Source organism: Coccinella septempunctata, chromosome 1, assembly GCF_907165205.1.
Source record: "Coccinella septempunctata chromosome 1, icCocSept1.1, whole genome shotgun sequence".
Classification (NCBI taxonomy): domain Eukaryota; kingdom Metazoa; phylum Arthropoda; class Insecta; order Coleoptera; family Coccinellidae; genus Coccinella; species Coccinella septempunctata.
The window spans coordinates 56,343,277-56,368,486 of record NC_058189.1 but is presented as its reverse complement, the minus strand read 5'-3'; the positions used below and the strand labels follow the sequence as shown (position 1 = coordinate 56,368,486).

The window sequence follows — 25,210 nt, the reverse complement described above, 5'->3', positions numbered from 1 at the left end:
TATTCGCCCATAATTAAAAAAAAAATGTTGCCATTATTGGTGAGGCCTCTACTGCTATATGGATGATTGATTTATGATTATCCTTTTCTGTTATTTTCCGATGTAACAACTATTGAAGTTCTTTGTTCAACCTATGTCTGTTTCTCTTAAATTCTTGTCTTATCAAATGTAGATCATTTTTCTGAGGACAAAAACTTCCTTCGTGAGAATACGTAACGATATGTCACACCCTATATATTTTCAGATGAACCAGCTGTGCAAGGTATGCGGGGAACCTGCGGCAGGTTTCCACTTTGGAGCATTTACCTGCGAAGGATGCAAGGTAAGAAGTTCAAACAGAAAAAGTTCTCAATGATTTCTTAAGTAAATTTAAACCAGTGACTATAACTATATATAATTCGATTAGATCAATTATCGTGTTCCTATCCCAATAGGAACAAAAACTAATTTAAACCAAACACAAAAAAATATAGCACCTGACATTTTTATATACACGGTGATTCATAACTATTGGGACATAGGCTAAGGGCAGATTGTTTGGACCAAAATATGGCGATAGGACCAAATATACCTCAATAAAATATTGCTGTGGAAAAAGATAGAAGCCGTTAAAGTTGAATTTTTTTTTCGTTTTTTGCTAATAATTTCACTGTACATTTTTTCATCCGTTTTTAAGAAAAGCACAATTGAACAGTTCAGAGCATCGGAAGGGGATTTGAAGTAACGATTTATTTATTTTATTTATTTATTTCGATGTTAGAGCATAATTAAAAACAATGTAGCATAAGAAGAATGAACATAAATTAAATGTTTTACGTGGCCTCCTTCGACTTTGCATTTTCTAATTTTTTTAATAAAGGACTTTCGAACTTCGAAGAAAATATTATATTCTGTCCCCTTATAAAAAATTCAACTTTAACGCCCTCTATATTTTTCCACAGCAATATTTTATTTGGTCCTATCGCCATATTTTGGTCCAAACAATCTGCCCTTTGCCTATCTCCCAATAGTTATGAATCACCCTGTATATAAAAGAATTCATTAATGTAGTATTGGGTGTACAAATTGGCTTTGACTGTGGACGAGGCGGTTTTTGCTCATTGAATTCTGAAATTGTTTAAGGGCTGGAAAAAGTAACAGCCAGTGCTACCCGTGTTTTGATGAATACTTTATATGATTTCTGACATTTCTGAAGAGGAAATTCAAACCTTTGAAATTAGATTATAACCAACCTGGTTCCCTTTACTTTTGGGGATGTAGCACCCTCTCGTAGGAAATGGCTGTTTTGAGATTTTTGGGAAACGCAAAATATGCCACTTACTAATATTAATAGAAGTGTTCCATCAATTATTCCCTATCATCATACTATGAGAAATATCAAAGTCTGACTCCTTTTCATTGGGACACCCTGTATTCACAGCCTCAGTTCGCGATGGCGCTTTCCACGTGAACATAAAAATGTTACATAAACCATAACCCACGCCCATGCTGAACGATATCGCCCGTTTCAGAGCAGATTTACCGGAATATATTAAATTCGAGCATAGAGTCACAATAAAGGAATGAAATGCTTCATCTTGCCGTAGTGGGTTGAGCCTGAGAATTAGGTTACCAGAAGTGAATAACCATCTCGACATGATTTTATGCGCCTTCGGTATCATGATTGTTGGATCATAAATTTCGCTTTATTTTCATGAAACCATGAACTGCCGGAATACGATCAAGCCATCTCGTATATTTTGTCAGGTAGGCTAAATATAAAAGGTTAACAACTTGGCATACAGGACTGATTAGTTTTATCCGTAGAGGTAATGACTGTCGATTCCTTTTGGGTGCATTGCTCTTTACGACGGCTTCAAATCGAAGCTTATGCTCTCCAACAGTTTCATTTGAGCTAGAGGATTTTGAATAATCATCAGGAAAATTTCAGACAATGGTGTCATCATCCTTTGGATGATGTCTTAAACAATATTAATAAATGATTAATTAAGTTAATATTTTTATATTCACCTTATAGTTAGGGAGCGGACGATGCTGAATCGGGATTTACTCCAGCGTCTTGGAGACCTAGTGGATTTCGAAGATTAGATGATAGAAAGTAAAAAAGGTTCTATGATGTATGCACTTTCAGAGGTGGGGAAAGCGTCTGCAGGTTTTCAAAGATGTAAAAAAATCGGCAGGTGTTACATACTCGAGCGTGTCAGATTAAGATACTGTATATGCCCTACGTGTCTCTGATCATAAATTCATGTTAATCTGCCAGTTTGCGTGGTGGGACTGGCCGTACGGAAGAGTTTAAAATGGTAAAAAAAGTTTCAAAAGTGTCAGATTTTTGAAGTGTTGACCCATTAATATGACACTAATAAGGGGGGTTCTCTTAATCTGACAGTTTGAAGATGATATCCATGCATTTTTTTTAAATATCACCCTTCCTGTACCACTTATCGTTTCTGTATTCATTATGAAATTTGTAGATAGTGAAATTCTAAACAACTTTTGTCTGAAGCAATTTTGCATAGTCTCAACCGTTTTCGAGTTAGAGTGCGGTAAGGGAAAGGAGCTTAGCCACACATGCAGAAGGCCAAGGTCATTGAAGAAACCAAATCTAATGTACATTCATCGCCGTATATCTCAAAAACGTTTGAACGTAGAAAAAATTGCTTCGGACAAAATTTGTAGAGAATCTTATGCTCTACAAATTTAATAATGAATGCGAAAACAATTCGAAGCCCAGGAGAGTAGATACTTCAAAAAAACTGATTTTTTGTGACCTTTATGGCTAATTTTTATTGTTTCGGCTTGCTGAAACTGTCATATTATATTTTTCCGTTATTCTTGACTCATTAGCTTCAAAATAAAAATAAAACCACCGCGCTCGAGAATGCACACGTGATTTTTTTTGCAAGTTTGGCGCCCTCCCACACATTTTCGTCAAGCTTAAATTTTCAGATTAAGAGAATATAGATATACTTTCCAACAAGTAATTAACCACATTTATCTTAATCTGATACGCTCGAGTATGTACAATGAATGATCGTTTTTTTTTCTATTCTGACAGGCTCTCCTAGACAATTCCCCCTATATACAGGTCTTATTTTTAGTAGAGGTACTCTACAGGGTTCAAGGTATCTACCCTTGTATTAATCTGACACGCTCGAGTAAACCCCGAATTTCCCTCTTGGGTTCCCCAACTATCAATAAAATCTCCTTGTTTGTTGAAATCTGAGTGGCCTTGTTTCCAATAATTATTATCCGGAGATCGATTTTCACCTAATTTTAACGATTTCTCTGCTGAAGATTTCGAACACAGAAAAGTGGTATAACATCTTCCAAGAATATAAAGTGGGGTAAACAAATAAACTTTCCGAATATGAACTCATGTGCGACAATCAATATACTGCGCCGTCCGTATATTAATTTTAGCAATTGAAAGTTCCGTTTAGTTCTTGGAAGCTGCTGTGATATAATTGGGGATTATTATTGATCCGACAAAAACTGGTTCATATGAAATTTCTGAAGAACAATTTTCTCTTTCGATCGATTACAGAATATATTGTTAACGGTTAAGGATAAATGGTAGTGTTTTTTGGTTTGTGGTTTGAGGAATTTTGGTATTGAAAATGTCGCCAAGAAAGAGGTCGGCATAAGGAAGTTATTCGATTGTGGAGTTGTTATATAAAAAGGGCATTTAAAATTATTGGACGTGATCACCAGCTTGTTTTGAGTTCAGATGAATTTATTTGTAGATATATGTTTTCTTCCAGTTGAAAATGGACCTAATACATTTCTGTGAAAATTTTAAGAAACATTTCCAGACATGTGGAAAGCAATAAATGAAATAAATATTTATGCAGATGTGGACAATTTTTCAGTCGAATATTTCGTGAAGAAATAGAAATGAAATTAGCCGAAATTATGGAAATAGCACAATAAATTCTACTAAAAATAGAAGTTTCTCGGAGAAAAGGGAACAATTCAGTGAATTATATCTCAAAAACTCCCAGTTGGATGATAGGAAAGAAAGAAGAATAATGCTTGGGATCTGATGAATCGGAAAACAAAAAAGTTGAGATTTTTTTCAGTGAGTAGGGGCAGTCCGGGAGATCTGCTCAATTAGGAGACTTGAACCACCTCAAAAATTTCAATTCAAAGTTCCCGCTACCGGTAAATAGCTTGCGACATATTTCTAACAAGGCACAACTAGTGGAGGCTTCATTTTGGCGAGACCCTTCTTAATAATAGTCGTAAAAGTTTCAAGAAAACATCTGTTGAATAGACTAAAAGGTAGTGCGGGAGTCTTGACCCATGCTATGGTCGGGAAACATAATCAGTGGTCCCAGTTTCCCGCACAGAGCTTAAATAATAGTTTGCTGCAAAAAAAGAAAATTGAATAATAAAAATAAATATAAAAAAAATAAATAATATACAAATGTTCAAAAAAGTAAAAAACATCTCGGAAATATGTGAGAGTGACTCTGAAATAGAAAACGTGTATACTCCATTCACTTTTGTTTTAGCACTCGGTTGGCCATGGAAATTTGACACATTTCACTCTGTATAGTACGAAAATGTGGGGTTATGACGCTTGTCAAAACATTTTTGGGTTTTAAATCAACGCTATGTTGCCCGTTCTATGTTGCAAATCCAATTATTTGCATGGAAAATACAAGAGATCAGTATAATATCATAATATGCACTACCTTGAGGAGAGTTAATGTTCGTTATCTTCTTTGACTAAAGTTTGAATACGTTACATCAGTTGTAGATTTCAAAAATACTAATCCGAAGATGAAATGCATATGATGCAGTAGTTGGGAATGGGTATCTCCCTAAGGAATTAACAGATAATTACAAGAATGTTAAATTCTTCACGAAAAATCATCTTGTATCAATATAAGTAAAATAAATTAAAGGAAGTTTTAATTTTTAAGTCAAGATGAACTTCACCTTTGAACAAAAATTTCACATGAATAAACAATTATAAGGACAACTGGCGCGTATTTGTGGCTGTTCATCTTAATACATTGATATAATAATAATAATTAGGTATTAATTGGTTCCTTAAGACATTTACAATGTATAGGACAATTCAAATGAAAAATAGAAAATAGTTATTTTCCTATCAAGTGCGGAAAGTGATACTTGCCCGCACGAAACTGCCGTTGCCCGAACGATGCGAAGCAGAGTTCGGGTAAGCAGTTGAGTGCGGGCAAGACACTTTCCGCAAGAGTTAGGAACAATATTTTTTCTACAAGCGCTTGAAATATATAAATATATCAATTGCACGATACAGATCATATCTCATTTGATTAATTCATTAAAAAGACAGACGTAATTCTGCATGTCGTTACCATGGGTTACTCATCGTTGACGTTCGGTGCATAGAGACATGATAGAATTTAATTTATTCTATAAAAAAACGCCTGCTATTTCTTTCCCGCACGCATTTGCGTGCGGGAAAGAAATAGCAGGCGTTTTTCCCGCACGTTTTGGAAAAGTGACTCTTTGCAACTTGAAATGCGTGCGGGAAAAAGATTGAACGCGCACGCTTGTAGAAAAATCAATTTTCGGGATCTTATTCTACGATGACATTCATCGAATATCCTGTAGTAAACTTTTCGCATTAATTCACTCAAACATAAAATTCTCAAATGCCACCACTCTTTTGGGTCTCCCAATAGAAAAAAATTCTTTGTCATCCTATTCATTCACAATCTCCCTGATTGTGGAAATTCAGCTGAAATATAAGTCGTTTAGATTCAGATGAAACAATATATCTATAAATTCTTTTATCTACATCTTACATTGAATATGTTCACTACCGTCTGACGTATTGAGGATTTTAGAATATCAGGGTATAACTATTTGAATGAGCGGACCTCAATTCTAAATAGCACTTCCTGAAACCCTGTCTCTTTTTTAAATCACTTTCGGCATTTTCGTAATAAAAATTGATAATAGTTGTGGCAACGGCGTTATGACATTAACGACATTTCATGAGTGCCAACCTTACTCCGTTTTGTTACAAAAACTTGAGAAAATTATTTCATGGCCAACCGACTCCTAAAATGAATGTGAATGGAGTATAAGTATTTCATACGCTGATACATCTGATCATGAAAAACTTGACATAGACAATCGTTAGTCATAGAAAATTTATTTCTTTCAATGTTTTTCTTGATAAACAAACTTATGGTCAAGTCTCTCTCGCCCCCTGTTCAACTCTCTCATGGGTAAGGGAGACATGAGCCAATTTGATTCTAAAAAAGAATTGTTGTACACCAAATGTTCATCTCACCATCACTATACTATTATCTATCGTTACCTATTTGGACATGATATCTTCACGCAAAAAAACCGTTTACAGATTCAACTTAAGTGGCTTCAGAGTGAAAAGGGGTTCAACTCTCCCAGACTCCCATACTACATGAAATGTTTTTGCATTATGCATTATAAGAGAAATGATTTAAGATATTTTCGAAATATAAATAACACACTATTCTGAATGTCATGATCTTCTTGGACCACTTTCTCTGGTTATCCGCAAAAAAATGCGAATTTCCAATATGACGTTTTAAAAATTAGAAAATTATTTATAATAATAGCTCTCTGCACATTCGGAGGATTAGTCTAAAGAATGATGGATGCTATGAAAAAAACGATGCCAGGATCGCTCGTTAATTAAACCGTTAAAGATGAGTTCAGGTCAAAGATTACCCTAATACGTATCCAGTTCCTCTAACCAATTAATTTGAATAATATTTAACAATTAATCTGAGTCGGTCTGTTGTGTGGCGTCACACAAATACATATTCTAATAGGACTTTCAAACATGTTATAAAATCTTCGAAACTAATAGTGTTTATGGCACATCTTGTACATCAAACAGTTTCTATTCCATCTCATCGTTAAGTGTACGCGCAGATTGTTTTACAAATAATTATATGACATCGATTAAGAGGCCTGATAGTCATCCCACGAGGATCTCCCCATCCATATCATATATATTTTATGAGTAGTTTAGTCCGAGCGGAATTTTTATAGCCATCATCTTGAAATTTCTAAATTTGATACCATCGAGATCTCAGAACGAAACAATAATACCCCGTTTTTATTTCTATGTTCTCCACTTAACGCAGACTTAAAATTGTCACTTAAAATGACGCACCTAGGTTTAAATCACACGGAAATCGCCAGAGGATCGTCTACGTACATGAAAATATTTCTTGGATTCCGACATTGATGAAAAATGAGGAACACATATTTGTTAATCGTCAATTAACATTCTCCAAGCTAATTTATGAGGCATAAAAGAATGGAATCGGTCCGTACGGGCTTTTATGCTATAATGGCTCTAATCAACAGAAATGTTATATTTTTTTGGGCACGAGTACGAACCGGTTCGTATTTATTGGATTTGATAGACATCTCCTGTGTTAGCATTAATGTTTCGAACTTAATTTGAATATCACGACGAGGCAGTGATCTCTTTGAATCTCTCGGTTAACCGCATCACAATGGAGGGACAGATGGATCAATTTGGTGACAGCAAATACTGAAGCAATGATCAACAACCACGATTCAATATTCGATAAATTGAGTAGGTTCATTCGAGCTACCAATTCGCAGCTATTTTTACGAGCTTCATCTTTGAAAAGGAAGAAATTCTTCCATGATAGTCGGCAAATTTGAAGTTCATAGGTATGAGGTTTCTTCCAAAGATTATAGAGTGGAAAGATAGGAAACGCCCTCATATCGCTTGTACTAAAAACCGACTACATTTCGGTTAGTGAAAACACATTTTACAATGAGATGGCGCTGAAAACGTACTGTCAATACAGAAGAACTGTTTGATAACAGTTTTCTGTTTTGTAATTGGGGAGCGCGAAATTATCATTCAATTCCTTGTATTGAATTTCAATATCGACTTTGTTGGGACCAGAATACAAACATCCTGAGCGACAAAACAAAAAATATGGTTTTGTTTTGTGACCAGGATGCTAGTTTTCATCTGAACGTTGTTTGGAATCGATCGATATCAATAAAATACGCTGTCGTATGTGCTATATTTTTATTTACAATTTATAAAAATTTACAAAAATTTGAAATTATGGACAACGAATATAGCTTTGACTAGAACACAAAAGTATATGGTGATCTGCTATACGTCAGAGGTGTTATTTCTGTGCAATACGTTGTTTTGAATTAATAAACTCAGTTGAATTTGTACAATTTATATCAGAAATTAATATGACCCAATATTCAATATCTAATCAAACAAAGAATAAACATTTCAGTCACTTACATATTATTTACAGAATTTTTAGAACCAGAATTAAAAGAAACCTTCCAGAGGAATACAAGACTTGTATGTTAGCCCGTCAGTACCTATACCTACAGTTTCTTCACACTTTTTTATGATTTCTTCATGGTATGGTCTCTTTATGACACAATATACAAATTGATTAATAAATACAAAACAGCTGGTTTCAGAAAACTTTGACTTTCCATACAACAATTTGATAGTCACTCTATCCCCAAATCGAAATCAATAAAACCATTGCATTTCTGAATATATCGAAGGAGTAGCAATTGAGAATCTTTGAATGACGTATAAAAGTCATAAACTCCCCTACATGGGCCCTTCATGCAAGGGATGCTTCCTGCATATAACAATTTACGTGGATGAACAGTTCTCAATTGACTTGCAGTAAAATGTTCACTGCACATGGTGTAGTCAGTAGTGTTTGCAGGCCTGAAAATTTTATCCACTTCGGAACGCTGAAAATAAATCAATGAATGACGGAGTCACATGTTACCAGTTTTAATACTTACATTCCCATTTTTATTTTTATTTGGTCCACAGTTCCTCACCATACAATAATTTTCGAACGATATTGTGAGGTTTACGCCAAGAAATTAGACACAAAAATTCAATAATCAGCAACTAGAATGAGATATATAAACAAAAGAATTTACGAGAATCAAGACATTCTAAACCTCTTTGATCAAAATAGCCATCTGAAATCTTCAACAAAATCTCATGTTTCTGCAAATGGCCCTCGAATTAAAATTTTAACCAGTCTTAGGGTCTTAGAAACACATTTGAAACACATCACTTTAGTCGCTTCGTTTCCCATCTTTCCACTCTATAACCTTTGATTTCTTCTTTCCTCAGATAAAATGAAAAAATGTCTGGAACGATTTCATAATCAGGTACCTAATCTTCTAAAAGTGCTATCTCAAAACTGCGACCAAGATCATTTCATATAAAAGCTGCAAATTTCACAGAGGATGTTTTTCCAAAATTATCATTAACATTCAGAAAAGACGCATTTCTTCATTCGATTTTTTATCTGGATGTCTTAAAAAAAGAGTGGATGCAGAAAAGACTTGTTGAAATTTTTATTTGTTCTCGATTCCAAATATTAATCCTCGGGAATAATGTTCCAAAAGTGAAATATTCACGAAAACTCATAATACCTAGATATGTTGATGATATGGCAACAATCCTTCGGTGAATCTTTTCTGCGAAAAAAATTCTACGTAGTGTTTTAAAATAAGTGCATAATTTAGCATCAGTGAATAAACTATTGGCGAATGCTTAACATATATGCATAATTTTATTTGATGAATGAAGAAACGTCGTGGTTATTCGAATAAACTTGAAAAATGACACCAAGAGCTTTTATTGTTTTGTTGCAATAAAATTCAGAACAAACCGAACAATCAGGAAACGTCGAAATAGACACCAGACCACACATGAAACATATAGTAGGATACCAGTTTTGGTGATGAATTATTCATTCTCTTACCATGATATTCACGAAAATGCGTGAAATCCCATTTCGCTTAATTCAGCGATTATCATGAACAAATTGGTTGTAATCTTGATTTTTTTCAGCTTTCGAGCGTGGGTTTATCTCTATAGCTCGAAGTGATTCTGTTGATTTACTCCACTACCGAGCTACATAGGTGACCCATACCCTTGTGGCAGTTTTAGCCCTATAGGCGATTTTGAAATTAAGTTATCAATAATATAATTAAGTCAATATCGGGAAGCAACTCATCTCCTCAATTATCATAGGAAAGTATACGAATATTTCAACAGTTGATTCTTTAGGTCAAAAGAAACACTTTTTTCTATACTTTTTTTTCTGATTCGGCCCTGATAAAAAAATATAGCCATTTTGAGTTTGCATAACAAGCTGTGCCATCCCTCGAAAAACAAAATTACTTTCAGAATAACTAGCTAAATCTGTAAAACTACACAGCTGTGGGTTTTTCAAAAACAGTTGCATACGGTCAAAGTACCCAATTTTTCAAATTTCAATAATAGCAAATAGTGCAGAAAATATGAAGAATATTTTTTTTTACAAAACGATGAATATTCATTAGATAGCGTCCACCTCAGTTTCAAGAGTTGGGTTCTTTGAATTTGTGGTATTTTTATGATACGTAATAATGAGAAAACTAGAAGACGTGGGTGATATCTTATGTTCGAAAATATTCTTCAAGTAATGAGAAACTCTATTCCGAAATTCATTTCATTGGATAAAACCGTTAGTGAGACAGAACTAAAGAAATTTTTTATGGTTTTTCAACAGCCTGTAACTTTTAAACCGAGTTCGTCTCTTTCTTCCAACCTCATAAATTTAGTGTTAAAATATTTGTACGAGTAAAAGACTCACCCTGTACATGTAGTACGAAATATTGCTTGAATGAGCAAATTAATTATTAATTAAAGTTTTTTCGTGTCAACCCCAACTTATATATCGCTACATAAACTCTACGAAAATGGGTTCATATTCAGATGATATTACATCTATACTCCATTCACTTTTATTTTAGCAGTCGGTTGACCATGGAAATTTGACACATTTCACTCTGTATAGTACAAAAATGTGAGGTTATGACGCTTGTCAAAACATATTTGTGTTTTAAATCAACGCTATGTTGCCCGTTCTACGTAAAAGTTTCTGTTATTACGTATTTTATCACAATGTCGAATCTCTTCGGAAAATATGTGACGAACATAATTGAAGTTTATACAAACTGATTGAAGGCATACCAAATCCAGTTATTTGCATGGAAAATACAAGAGATCAGTATAATATCATGATATGCACTAGCTTGAGGAGAGTTAATGTTCGTTATCTTCTTTGGCTAAAGATTGAATACATTACATCAGTTGTAGATTTCAAAAATACTAACCCGAAGATAAAATGCATATATGTTGCAGTGGTTGGGAATGGGTATCTCCCGAAGGAATTAACAGATAATTACAAGAATGTTAAATTCTTCAACAAAATCATCTTGCATCAATATAAGTAAAAGGAATTGAAGGAAGTTTCAATCAAGATGAACTCCCCCTTTGAACAAAAATTTCACATGAATAAACAATTAGCAGGACAACTGGCGCGTATTTGTGGCTGTTCACCGTAATGCATTGAGATAATAATAATAATTAGGCATTTATTGGTACCTTAAGACATTTACAATGTATAGGACAAGTCAAATGAAAAATAGAAAAATCAATTTTCGAGAACTTATTCTATGACATTCATCGAAAATCCTGTAGTAAACTTTTCGCATTATTTCAGTAAAACATAAAATTCTCAAATGCCACCACTTTTTTGGGTTTCCCAATAGAAGGAAATTCTTTGTCATCCTCTTCTTTCACAATCTTTCTGATTGTGGAAATATTCAGCTGAAATATAAGTCGTTTAGATCCAGATGAAACGTTAATATAAATTCTCTTACATTGAATATGTTCGCTCATTCATTCATTCATTGCTGTATCCCGTTACCATATGTTCGCTACCGTCTGACACATTGTGGATTTTAGAATATCAAGGTATAAATATTTGAATGAGCGGACCTGTATTCTTAATAGTATTTCCTGAAACTCTGTCTCTTTTTTCAATCACTCTCGGCATTTTCGTAATAAAAATTGATATTAGTTGTGGCAACGGTGTTATGATATTAAGGACATTCCATGAGTGCCAACCTTACTCTGCTTTAGTAACAAAAACTTGAGAAAATCATTTCATGGCCAACCGACTGCTAAAATAAATGTGAATGCAGTATAGATATACAAGAAATTGTTGTAATACATTCAGTAATACCTACTGGATTTTTTATATCATTTATTTTAAAAAACATCAACATCTTCAAATAAAATGTGTATCCTGAATCGAGAAAATTTTAAGATTGACTTCTTTTCAATACGACACAATATCAATTGCATCGCAAGGACAGAACTCCCAGGCTGGTGTTACGGACAAGTGTTATAAATCGTTAGATAAAAATCCAGACTAGTCACTGATGAGGTCGAGATTAATTGATCTTAAGGACAGCCTGCAAGTCTCGCAGATCTAAATTATTTATATTATCGAATTACATGAGGACGTCCCTTGATGTATTGCTCGACCAACTCTCTTTGTGAAACTCGATCTTGTGTACCTACTCGCCTTGGTTTGCGGAGTGTTTCATCTGCTGTTATTCCCATGCAGTGGATACACAGATTATATTGATTTGTAGGTATCACTTTCTCATCTTCACAGTAAATCAACGGTTGGAATGATTTTCGGATTATTTTTTCCAAGAACCAATTTCTTTCATGCAATGTAAAAGACCCTTTATAAATCAGAGCTATACAAGGACTACAAGGAGAAGAAGAAGAGTAGATATTCTATGAACGCTAATTCGAATCGAATTGAACATCAGGAGCAGTCCATTTTTTATTTGTTTTGCTTCGAATCTGAATGGTGGTTCGGTTAACTAATCACAATAATCTCCTGTATTTGTTCAGTATATTTCTCAATTGTATAAAATAACGTTACTGGTAATTTACATCATGCTATATATGCGAAGTACTTGGCAACTCCTTTCGATTCCGCTTTGCCAGTTTAATCTATTATACCACGGTGATTTATGGTAACATTGAAGATTCACCGTAAGTGGCAACATAATTACCCAACCTGGAAAAAATTCAGGGTTAATGTATGAATTGAATAGCCATTCCACTATTTGAAAGTAACTGTATACCGCGCGGTGCAATCAGGATGGTACGATTTTTGAAAGAGTGCTCTGACAGAAGCGGATTGGAAGTTTTATTCCGTTCTTTGGAATTCAAAGACTGCATTCGATAATTTTCTTCCATTCATTGGTTAGTACCATATTCCCCCCAACAAATCAACACAATTTCAAAAGAGAAGTTGTATACAGGATATAAATGAAGAGTGGTCAAAAATAGTTAAACATTTTTTTTGATCAGCTTTTCTCCTCAAGATACAGCCCACGAAGGATGTTACCTGAAAAAAAAATTTTCAATATTTTTTTTGAAATCAGAAAATTCCTATGAAAGAGAGAAGAATTCCCTTAATTGAGAGGTAGAAAGAGCCACCCCTATATTTTGTAAAAAATTATTCATCATTCATATTATAGCATTGAAAGATTTATTTTCGATAGCTTGGTTCATTTTCGACAAAAAAGGTTTCTTGTAGTTTTTCGTTCAAATTAACGGTTTTTGAGAAAAAAAAATATGAACAGGTACTTGCTTAAGTAGTACTATAGGCTGGAAAACACATCTTCGTAGTTTTTCTAGTATATATGGATACCATGATGACATTTTTCTGGTTCCTCAGAAGAAAATTCTAATTATAACATCAAATGATTAGATTTTACAAATCTCTATATTTCCATAACAAAACAAGAAAGAATAAACAATTCATTTTTTTCGTCCCCTTTTGTTTTCCTCCCATTTTGAACGCAATCCGGTCCTGTTGAAAACAACCATAACAGCAACGTTGTGATCATTAATGAATATAAGAAGCACAGTTTGTGTTTCTGAAGGATACAATTAGATAGGTACCCTTGGTAACATAATTATTTCTCGTTTAAAAAGTGCGCATCTCCTAGGGAGGAAAATATATCAGGAGGAGATTCTACCTTGATGAATGATGCTACAGAATTGAAAGGCGGATATGTTCACGATTACTGAAATAATGTTTCAATTTCTTAATATCCTTATCGATATTCCTGGAAGTTTTTGGATTATTGTAATTTCTCGGCCAATACCACCGATATATTTTTTTGTGTTATGTATATTGAAATTCCATTGATGTGTTGTATTGTATTGTATTAATTTATAAAATGTTTCATCTGAATCTAAACGACTAATATTTTAGCTGAATATTTTCACAATAAGAAAGATTGTGAATGAAGAGGATGACAAAGAATTTCCTTCTATTGGGAGACCCAAAAAAGTGGTGGCATGTGAGAATTTTATGTTCGAGTGAATTATTGTGAAAAGTTTACTACAGGCTTTTCGATTAATGTCATCGTAGAATAAGTTCCCGAAAATTGAGTTTTCTATTTTTCATTTGACTTGTCATACATTGTAAATGTCTTAAGGTACCAATAAATACCTAATTATTATTATTATATTAATGTATTAAGATGAACATCCACAAATACGCGCCAGTTGTCCTGTTAATTGTTTATTCATGTGAAATTTTTGTTCGAAGGTGAATTTCATCTAGACTTTAAACTTCTTTTAATTCCTTTTACTTATATTGATGCAAAATGATTTTTGGTGAAGAATTTAACATTCTTAAAATTATCTGTTAATTCCTTCGGGAGATACCCATTCCCAACCACCATATGCATTTCATCTTTGGGTTAATATTTTTGAAATCTACAACTGATATAACGTATTCAATCTTTAGCCAAAGAAGATAACGAACATCAACTCTCCTCAAGCTAGTGCGTATTATGATATTATACTGATCTCTAGTATTTCCCATGCAAATATTTGGATTTGGTATGCCTTCAATCAGTTTGTATAAACTTCAATTATGTTCGTCACATATTTTCCGAAAAGATTCGACATTGTGATAAAATACGTAATAACAGAAACTTTTACGTAGAACGGGCAACATAGCGTTGATTTAAAGCCGAAAAATGTTTCGACAAGCGTCATAACCGCACATTTTCGTTCTATACAGAGTGGAATGTGTCAAATTTCCATGGCCAACCGAGTGCTAAAATAAAAGTTAATGGATTATACCTACTAAGTTTGAGCATTTTTTTTGAATCATAGTTGTTGCTAAGTGGAAGATGTACACCGTACACCCCTTCGATCGTAAAATTAATTATTTTGATATCAGTTGTGGCATCAGCGTTATGACATTAACGACATTTCATGGTGCTAACCATATTCTGTTCTAGTGACAAAAACTAACGAAAATTATTTCATGGCCAACCGAGTACCTACTAAAATAAAAATGAATGGAGTATAATAGCAGTTCCAAATTCCATATAGAATACCCCAAGCTTTTTCTGAATTGAAATGAATAGGTTCTTTTCATCATGAAAAAGAACTTTCCTACTTCGAATATCATTTCGAGTATAACGAAAAAGGAAAATTCCTAGTAAAAAGAAACGCATCAATAAAAATCTCACGCATATACTTATACGACACCGCACAAAAATAATCAGATGTTCTATTACGATCATCCGGAACTATAAGTCATCTCACTGAAGCAGCAAGAACAAATTGGAACGTGTTTTCCTAATGGCCAGAAGAAATTTATAGCATAGGTACGTTCGCTCTCAAGCGAAGTGGTGACCTATGTGCTCGATTTCAATATTAAACCATCACATATATAATCCAATGGCACACCATCGCCTTTTGAATAATATTCTAATGAATATGGTTATTAATATACAGGCAAGAATTATTACGAAACTAATTAGAATTGAGTTTTAAAGATACAGGTGGTCCGAAACTCGAGGAAAGGCATTTGACGTGCGGCCAATGCGGTCCATGACTTATGGGATTACATGCTATTACATGCAATAGATCAGGGTTCTATGTAGCAACTGAGCCAACTTATTGAGAGAACTGTATCTTCGCTCAAGGTGTATTTATTCGTTCGATATCATTCTCAGAATGCATGATTTAAACTTACTTGGAAGAAATGCTGGGAATGCTCCTCAATTCTTGTAGCTCACCTGATTTTGTATTGGATCTTCCTGTTTAAGGTGTACCTACCTACTTACATACTCCACTTGTCATGATTTATAGGTGTGTCTTTTTGACGTAGGCCACTTTTTCGACAAATTTCATGGTTGTGGTGGTTTCAGCTAGAGATCATATCTTGAAAACCAGTCGAGATAAATGTATGTATGATTTTTTTAAATCGAATTTTCGAAGTGTTTTCTAGTATTCTGCAGTTTTTTGGATCACTCTACAGTTGGTCCGAAGGGCAAAGTTGGTACGCTTGAGGGTGGTTTTATTTTCATGGAAATATTTGGTGCCAAAAATGAATTTCAAAAAATTATTCATTCTTCGCCCAAAATATTTATGTACATAAAAATGAAGACTACCAAGCTTTCAGAACACACAGGGTGGGCAAGATTGGCGATACCTGAACTAAAACTTTTTAACCCAACGAGATAGAGAAAACGAATGTGCCATTCATGTTGTCTTTTTTCGAGAAACTAATAATGCCATCAACTGCATTCCTCTATCTTCTTTTATTTTTGAGTTATAGGCCAAAATTTAAATTTGGGTGATTTCAACTTTGGTCATTATCTCCGTTTCTGTTTGTGCTAGGATGTTGAACTGAAAACATTTTGGAGATACTTTTTTGATAGCAATCCAGTGGCGTACATGATTTTTTCCAACAGGTTTATTTGCTGACCTATAACATAAAGTTGTGTATATTCTTATGAAAACAGTAGTTTAAAATGACTTAGAAAGAATCACCATTTCTTTTCGGTTTCAGAAATATATCATACATCGCCCTCTCAGTCTTTCCAAGTCATTTTAAATTACTGTTTTCATAAATAAAACACATATTCATGTTATAGCTCAGCAAATTAACCTGTTGGAAAACATCATACGCCACTGGATTGCTATCAAAAAAGTGTCTCAATAATGGTTTCATTTCAATATCTTAGCACAGACAAAAACGGAGTTAATGATCAAAGTTGAAATTTTAAATTTGGCCTAAAACTTGAAAACAAAAGAAGATGGAATGCAGTTGATGGCATTATTAGTTTCTCGAAAAAAGACGACCGTAATGTGCCATGCATTTTTCTCTAATTCGTTGGGTTGAAAAAGTTGTAGTTCAGTTATCACCAATTTTGCTCACTCTGTACAGGATGGACAAAATTCGTTGTCCACTGAGGGGATCTCGAGAACTATAGCAGCTAAAAGAAAACGGATGACACATTCTTTTCGCATGACTAATCCAAATCTGAAAACAGAATCGGCCTATCATTTTTAGATTTCGAGTTATAAACAAAAATTGAGATTTTGACGATTCCGAAATGTTGTCATAACTTTTTTGTCTTTGGAGGTACACATCTGAAACTTAAACCTTCTTAGGGACTTTCATAAGTAGAATCTACTGACAGAAGATTTTTTTCCAATTCAAAAATAACAAATTCAAAAAATATTTTGAGCTCATCAGTGGATTCTACGTAAAAAAATGCCTGTAGAAGGTTCAAGTTTCAGATTTGTAACTTAAAAGACGAAAAAGTTATGAGAACTTTTGAAATTCTCAAACTCAGAAACGTAGTATCGTAGGAGGCTGCGGTTTTCACCATTCTTTGTTTCTCCGAAAAAGAGCTCGGAAATGTGTCACCAGATTTCTTCTAGCTGCTATAGTTCTCGAGATCATCTCAGTAGACAACGAATTTTGTCCACCCTGTACAGGAAAATTTGGCAGATGACCCATCATAAGTTTTTGAAACTTCATGAGAACTAACTAAACCTGTAACTGACTTGTATTCAGTAATCAAATCATGAAAAGACAAACAGAAATTTCTCTTTATCATTTTGCATTGTTGAATTACATCAAATAGAATGAATTTTGTTCATTAAAAGGTCATCATCATCGACAATATGACCAACAGCTTCAGCGTTGTAAGCCATAACGCAAATTCGTTGACTTCCCTGAAAGAGTAGCTTAACCTACCTCATAGAACCACCGCAAAGCCATTATCCTGCCTATTCCTATTGTTCTTTCTTCATGTACTCAACTATCTGTTTCCTGATTCATAATCCAACTCATCACCGATGAAATACGAACCTTCCATCGAATTAAATCGATTATTACTTCATAAAACGGTACATCAAAGTGGTAAAAACTTTCATTAAAAGCAGTCGGTTTTAATTCATCGAAAAAAAAAGTGAAATATCGTAGGACGCAACAGTTACTCGAGGAATACTCGGATTCACCATTTACAGATACATAAACACGAAAATTAACGTACTGGGGAATTGAGGAATAATCCGAACTGAATCATTTTAATTGAGTCGTTTATTGGATTAAGTTCTTCGTCTGATGTTTACAGCCTACCGGTAAATGGAACGAGCACGGTTCGATATTCACTTTTATTGATCGAGATCTATTTCCTTTTGACGGTTTTCAGTGCTTCGTTTTTGCCGAGAATCATTTCGCACCGTCTGAAGTAACTCACTGTTTATTTAATCATTTCAATTGAGAGCTCCTTAGGTCGGCTCGGCTAAGGCATTAGCGCTAACTGTTACTCGGGTCTTTTTCTTCTAGATTTGATGGTGCTATGAATACAGAGTGCTTTCTCGAAGATACATTGTGTTACTGACAAAATTTGTCCGCTTGCTCTACTGAAGTAACTCAAGAAATTACTCTCAGCTTCACTCAACTTATTTTGAGGGATGAAAACTGAGAAATAAAACATAACCATTGAGTATTGAAGCCGGCGATATGTACTCAGTAGTGAAGCTGAATTGTAAAGGAAGACAAAAAAGGATAAAGCCACATTTTGCTGAGAGAACAAGGCCATTATTGATAGAGAACAGGCTCCACGCCTTGGTGGAAGGAAGAACATGGGTTTTCCAATATGTTCAATCCTATTTTCAAAAGTGTCAACTATTTTCACATACAGGGTGAGTCGATTGGTAGAATACTCTGAGAAATTCTGGGCTAGGGGAATGATTCAAATTTTGGCGGGATCGACTCTCTACTTAGCGCATAAGTTAAAATTATTTTTGACTCTATAGGGTGATCTGAAAGTGGAGAAACACGATACCACCCAGCTATTCCCCACGAGAATATCTCAATTATCATAATTTACTTGGACATGTACCTTTTTGACAGGATTCTTTTTCCTCAAAATTTTACGGTAACGATGGTTTTACCTAGAGATCATATCTTGAGAACTGTTCGCAAATAATGTATGATTGTTTTATTGAATTTCCCGAAGGGTTTTCAAGTCTTCTTCAGTTTTTCGGATCAGTGTACAGGGTGGGCAAAATTGGTGATATCTGAAGTACAACTTTTTCAACCCAAAGAAATAGAGGAAAATCCATGCCACATTACGGTCGTCTTTTTTCGAGAAACTAATAATGCCATCAACTGCATTCCTCTATCTTTTTTTGATTTCTAGTTATAGATCAAAATAAAAATTTCAACTTTGGTCATTATCTCCGTTTCCGTTTGTGATAGGATGTTGAAAAGAAAACATTATACAGATACATTTTGATAGCAATCTAGTGGCGTACTATATTTTTTTTCAACAGGTATATTTGCTGAGCTATAACATGAAGATGTGTTTTTTTTATGAAAACAGTAGTTTAAAATGACTTAGAAAGACTAAAGGCATATGTATGATATATTTCGGAAACGGTAAAAAATTGAGATTCTTTCTAAGTCATTTTAAACTACTACACAGCTTTATGTTTCAGCTCAGCAAATAAACCCGTTAGAAATATCGTAGTACGCCACTGGATTGCAATAAAAAAGTGTCTCAATAATTGTTTCATTTCAATATCTTAGCATAAACAGAAACGGAGATAATGACCAAAGTTGAAATCGCCAAAATTTCAATCTTGGACTATAACTCGAAAACAAAAGAAAATAGTGAAATGTTGTTCATGGCATTATAAGTTTCTCGGAAAAAAAACACCGTAATGTGCCATTCATTTTCCTCCATCTCGTTGGGTTAAAAAGTTGTAGTTCAGGTGTATCACCAAACTTCTTTTATAATGGAGATAGGGTTTCAAAAATGTGAAATTCACTCTGGTAATTTTAGTGGCCTTTCATTAGTTGAGTACTATACTTCTACTAAGAAAATATTACAAAATGTTTGAAAAAGCGACTAGGTTTTTTTTCAGACGTTTTTGATTAGAAACGGTTGGGTTTAGAGCAGTAGAACAAGAATTATAATTCTTGTAAATAATTATTTATACTCCAAGGTTTCAGAGAATGAGGAATGAGGTTTCTAGCTGTACATTTGCATCTTGGTAGATTTTATGGGGTGGTAACCCCTAAAAATATCACCAGAACAAACAGTAGGCGGATGACTTTGATTTTTAACCTTTTTTACACTCGTACCAGTCTCGCATCAAAATATTATCGATATACACCCATTCAATTCTTCTCCATTCCTAATTATTCAAAAAAATCACAAATAAAGAAGTTTCATTTATTTAACTGGAAATCTAATAGTTAAGTAAAATTGGACAATCAATATTTTTTGAAACTCGCCTTATATAAGTTCTAAACTCTTGAAATGATTAAGCCATTATTGAATTTCGCACCGTGGTATAATTTTGAGGTACGTCCGAACAATTGGTGTTTCCCAATTCAATCACCATCAGATATTCGCCCTTTCATTTCAGAATAACGTCTACGGAACCAAAACATGGAACTCTAGCTTCAAATTCAATTAATCGGGAACCACTCTCTATAATATACATATATGCATAATGATAACCTAATGAATACTTTTGTAACCCGTTCGTGATTCAGTGTCGTGAACTATGAAACTCTACCTTTCATCTTCACTATATTTCAAGTCATAAATTACTGGGCGTTGGAAAGGAATATAATTAGAATGCATAACATATCATAAAAATTTACTTTATGGTCATGCCGGACTTATAGTTCATTCTGTGATCGGCACTTATTTTAATATTTTGACGTCGAAAATTTCTCTTATCAAATGATCTCCCAGTATGTGAAGGAGTGGATATTTCGCGATAAATTTCTCATGGTTCTTATGCGGACATCGGTCTAGGCATTTACTGTAGAATCATGAATTGGGTTGGGTAGGATATTCGTTGTAATGCTAACGCAACAATCACAGATTTACCACCAAAATCAATAATCCGTTCTGCGTTGCTTTAGGGCTCAATTAGGATGAAAAAAAGATCATTAAAAATGGACAAAGAAATTGCAAAGCAATATAACTACTCTGAAGTACATGTTCAAAGCGAACATAGCTGTTGGTAGTGTCTATATTACACTGAATTTCAAACAGTTCTAAACTTTTGATGCAATCAAAAAATATCTCTTTAGCCAAACACAGCACTCCTGAGAGGATATATTCAATAAGTCCATAGGTAAAAACCGCTTCACGATAAATTCATTTGTCTTGAAGATATAACCAAATTGTTATACATATGTCGATTAAGATGTTTCATAACTTTTGCATTTTTGAAAATCTCTAAGAACGATAATCTCTTGTACTAAGGGTGGAAAAAAAAACTTCTTTATTTTGAATACAGATAGTATCTTTTTTGATCTTATGTTCTACGAAAAAAATAGCTTTTCAAAATATGTCGATATATTACTCCTATACTCAAGGCAGAATTGCCATTTCAGTGAAACTTAAATTTTTGATAGAAGTCTATGACACTATGTTGACCACAAAATTGTCCACTCCCAATAAATTTCCATCTTTATGATGCGAATGAAAACTTTTAATTCATAGAATTTCATTTGTTAGCTGAAAAATCTATAACTTCAATAAAATCATGTAGGTAATTCATGTTACTAAATTTGAATAAATATCAAGCAGAACTTCCATAATAAATTTTAATATAACTCATGAAAGATACTCAAATTGAGTACCATTATTTGTAAACAAATTCAACATTTTTTTCCAAAAGAATGCACTGTTTTCAATAGCATATTGCGGAAAATGTCTCTGATGGCGTTCCTGACACTCCGCTCTAAATGACCGGAGTTTTATTTTTTAACATATCCCTATACGAAGAAATCTAAACGATTGAGGTCTGGTGATCTTGCTGGCCAGGTGTGCCCATCTATGACAATGCTTCTTTTGAGGAATGATCTAGAGTAAAAATTCATGAAAATTCAACTCATTCTATGACTTTCACTATTACAATGTATTGAAGTATTCGATGCCCACTTCTGACTTCATTCATAGAATAATGTATGAGATATTCCACATTTAGTGATTATTTCACTTTTACGCTACTTCTTGACTGTCCGTTCTAAATGACCGGATTATTGAAAATTTTGATTCTAACATATCCATATACGGAAAAATCCAAACGACTGAGGTCTGGTGATCTTGATGACCAGCCGTCCCCATCTACTGGTTGCCTCTATCTAAGACAATGCTTCTTTTGAGAAATGATCTAGAGTAAAAAATTCATGACCTTCACTATTACAATGTATTGAAGTATTCGATGCCCACTTCATTCATAGAATAATGTATGAGAGACTCCACATTTAGTGATCATTTCACTTTTACGCTATCTTTTCTTTCGTATTTTATGAGATCAAAAAAATTGGTATTCAAAATAATGAATTTGTTTTTTTTTCTACCCTTATTTCGAAAGATAAGGAAAAAATTAATAAGTATTGTATTCCCAGTGAAGAATTTTTCATAATTTTGGGATATTTCCGAAGGTAAAGAAGTTATGACACATTTTCGAAATCGACAAAATATCAAAATTTGGTTATATCTTCAAAACAAATGAGGATATCGTAAATCGGTTTCCACTAATGGACTTATCTAGTCTGGAAGTAGGTAATAGATACAGTAAAAATCAAGCAATTTAGGATACTCTGTACATTGAAGGAATCGCTAATTTTTTCTACGAACGACTATCATAGATAAATCAATGTGCCGAGCAAGATGCGTGTTGCACTGTCTATAGTTGGAGATTCTGAACTACAGTATGAACACTGAACTATTAGCTCAATCTGCGATACACAATTTCACACAAGAACCAGTCCCGAACTAGACAAAGAAAACTCAGACATAGATATTTAAAAAATTGTGAATTGATGAAAGCTACTTCCTAACTGGACAGATACAGTATGTAAATACCTATACATATTCTGTAAATTTATCTGCGCTTGCTCTGTATAGTTCGGGATTACTTCTGAGCAACGTATGACGCAGTGAACACAGCTATTAGACGCGTTTGCGATACACAATCAGTGCCAAACTAGACAGAGCAAGCGTAGAGACAGGTCTGTCTATGTACTTACTTACCTGCGCTTGCTCTGTCTAGTTTGTCTCTGGTAGATACATCTAAAAAGTTAATTTCGCACTGGACAGAGCAAGTCTAGATATATTAAACGAGAGTGCTCTGGCTCTGAATCGGATCTGAACTGGGAAAAGAGCGGTGTTAACTGTGTTCTCTGTTTGATGTACGATGTTAGCTCTCTAGTTACTTTGTGCCTTTCCGTTGATTGCTAAATGCTAGATAGAACAATTTAATTTAGTAAAAATGGCTTCGGTTCGGAGCTCATGCTCCAATGAAACAATTCTGAAGATCGCACGTATGGATCTCGATACAGGTAACAAATCATGTTCTGGTCGAGAGTTCAGCTAGAGGCGCCTCGATATACTTGGATTTTTCGCAGGGGCATCACCTCGATCGTGTTCTACTGAAATTTCGCATCGGCACATTATTCATAAAGATAAATTAGATACGAAGCCTGGCTGGCGATAATTCAGAATACACATACCTAAATGCGCGCCGAGCAAATTGAATTACAACCTGTTCCGTTTACGTCTGTTAGTCTATCCATAGACGCACGGTGAAGAAATTATGGCAGGTTATAAATTATCGAAGAGCCGTTAACGAATGATTAATAGGCGGGTGTTGCATGTGTAATAATTCACGTTCGAGATGCAATAGCAAGGACTCGGATTTCTCATGGCTCGTGATTGCGAGATCCAGCAACGATGCACGGATATATCATAGATTTGTCGTGTTCTCTGGTCGCCTTCCTGCCGTTCCGTCCTGGAAAACACGAAATCGTTGCGAACAACAAGTTGCTGCCTGTATGACAGGGCCCGAAACATGAGAGCACCAGCGCACCTGGTGGTGCTGAGTTACAGGAACATAACGATCACGCCAAATGTAACTCGGTCGCAAATCGCTGCGGTATTCATGATCCATATGTACCGAGGGAGATGTCTCGCTTCGGGTTTTGCCCCATTTCCATTTTTCATTACGTACAGGGACGTATTTACCCTCCACACACAGGAAATCTAACCGTCTACTATTATCAAGAACATTTCAGTGGGTCCAGCACTCTTCGGTTTTAATTTTTTTTTTGTGCTGAATTGTTCTAGCTTTATGCTGCTACGTGCCGTTGAATTTCTGTTTATTCCAAAAGGTTCTCAAGATAACTGCATAAAATGGGCTACCTCAGCACTTTTCGACAGTCACTCTGAAACTGAGAGAATAAGTGTATGGTCCATAGAGACAGACAGGACACGTATCATCCATCAAAAAGTTTAAATTTTGTAGTATGTTGTAGTGTAGTATACATGGCACAAAAGATACGGCAGGAGGTGATTCGTTCTTCGAAAATACTGATATTTCGTGATTAAACATGATAAATGATAAAATCGAACAGGGTAGCGATGAAGCGGGCAACAAGTAGCAGTTCCTAGAACCTGCTCCTCGATCCAGATCTCAGTGTAAGCAAAGGAAAAATGTCAACGGGGTACCATACATATCTTCGTATGATACATGACAACAGAGATGAAAACTCCATGCCTGCCGGTATAAGTGTGATGATAATGAATTTGTGCAAAGAATAAGCTGAAATTATTATATTGAAGGTCATCTTCTTCAGAGTACAAAATCCAAAGACTTCTTCCCTCTTCTTTCTACCATGATGGTTGACGAAGTGAGAATAATGTGAGAACAAAAAAGAAAGAGTAAACGAGAGGAGTATTGAATTTTATATTTTTCATTGAATAATTGTGAAATTTGTAACCCCTCTTAAAAAAGAGTAGTTCACCGAATGAATTCTTTCTAAACCACCCTGAAATTTATATTTTCTCTGCAACTGTTTACCAAGTGGTCTATAGTCTCTTCCACTGCACCACACTCACATCTCGGACTATCAACATCATTCCAACTGAAGAG

General features: G+C 34.5%; 1 protein-coding gene across 2 annotated transcripts in view; it reads left to right on the top strand.

Moving 5' to 3' along the window:
- The window catches only part of LOC123322700 (estrogen receptor-like), a 59,243-nt gene that overhangs the window by 23,432 nt on the left and 10,601 nt on the right, over window positions 1-25,210 (top strand). For both annotated transcript variants that reach the window (XM_044910685.1, XM_044910684.1), the window contains exon 2: window positions 245-322. In XM_044910685.1, the coding sequence (XP_044766620.1) occupies window positions 245-322 (78 nt within the window). The remainder of the gene's footprint in view (window positions 1-244; window positions 323-25,210) is intronic.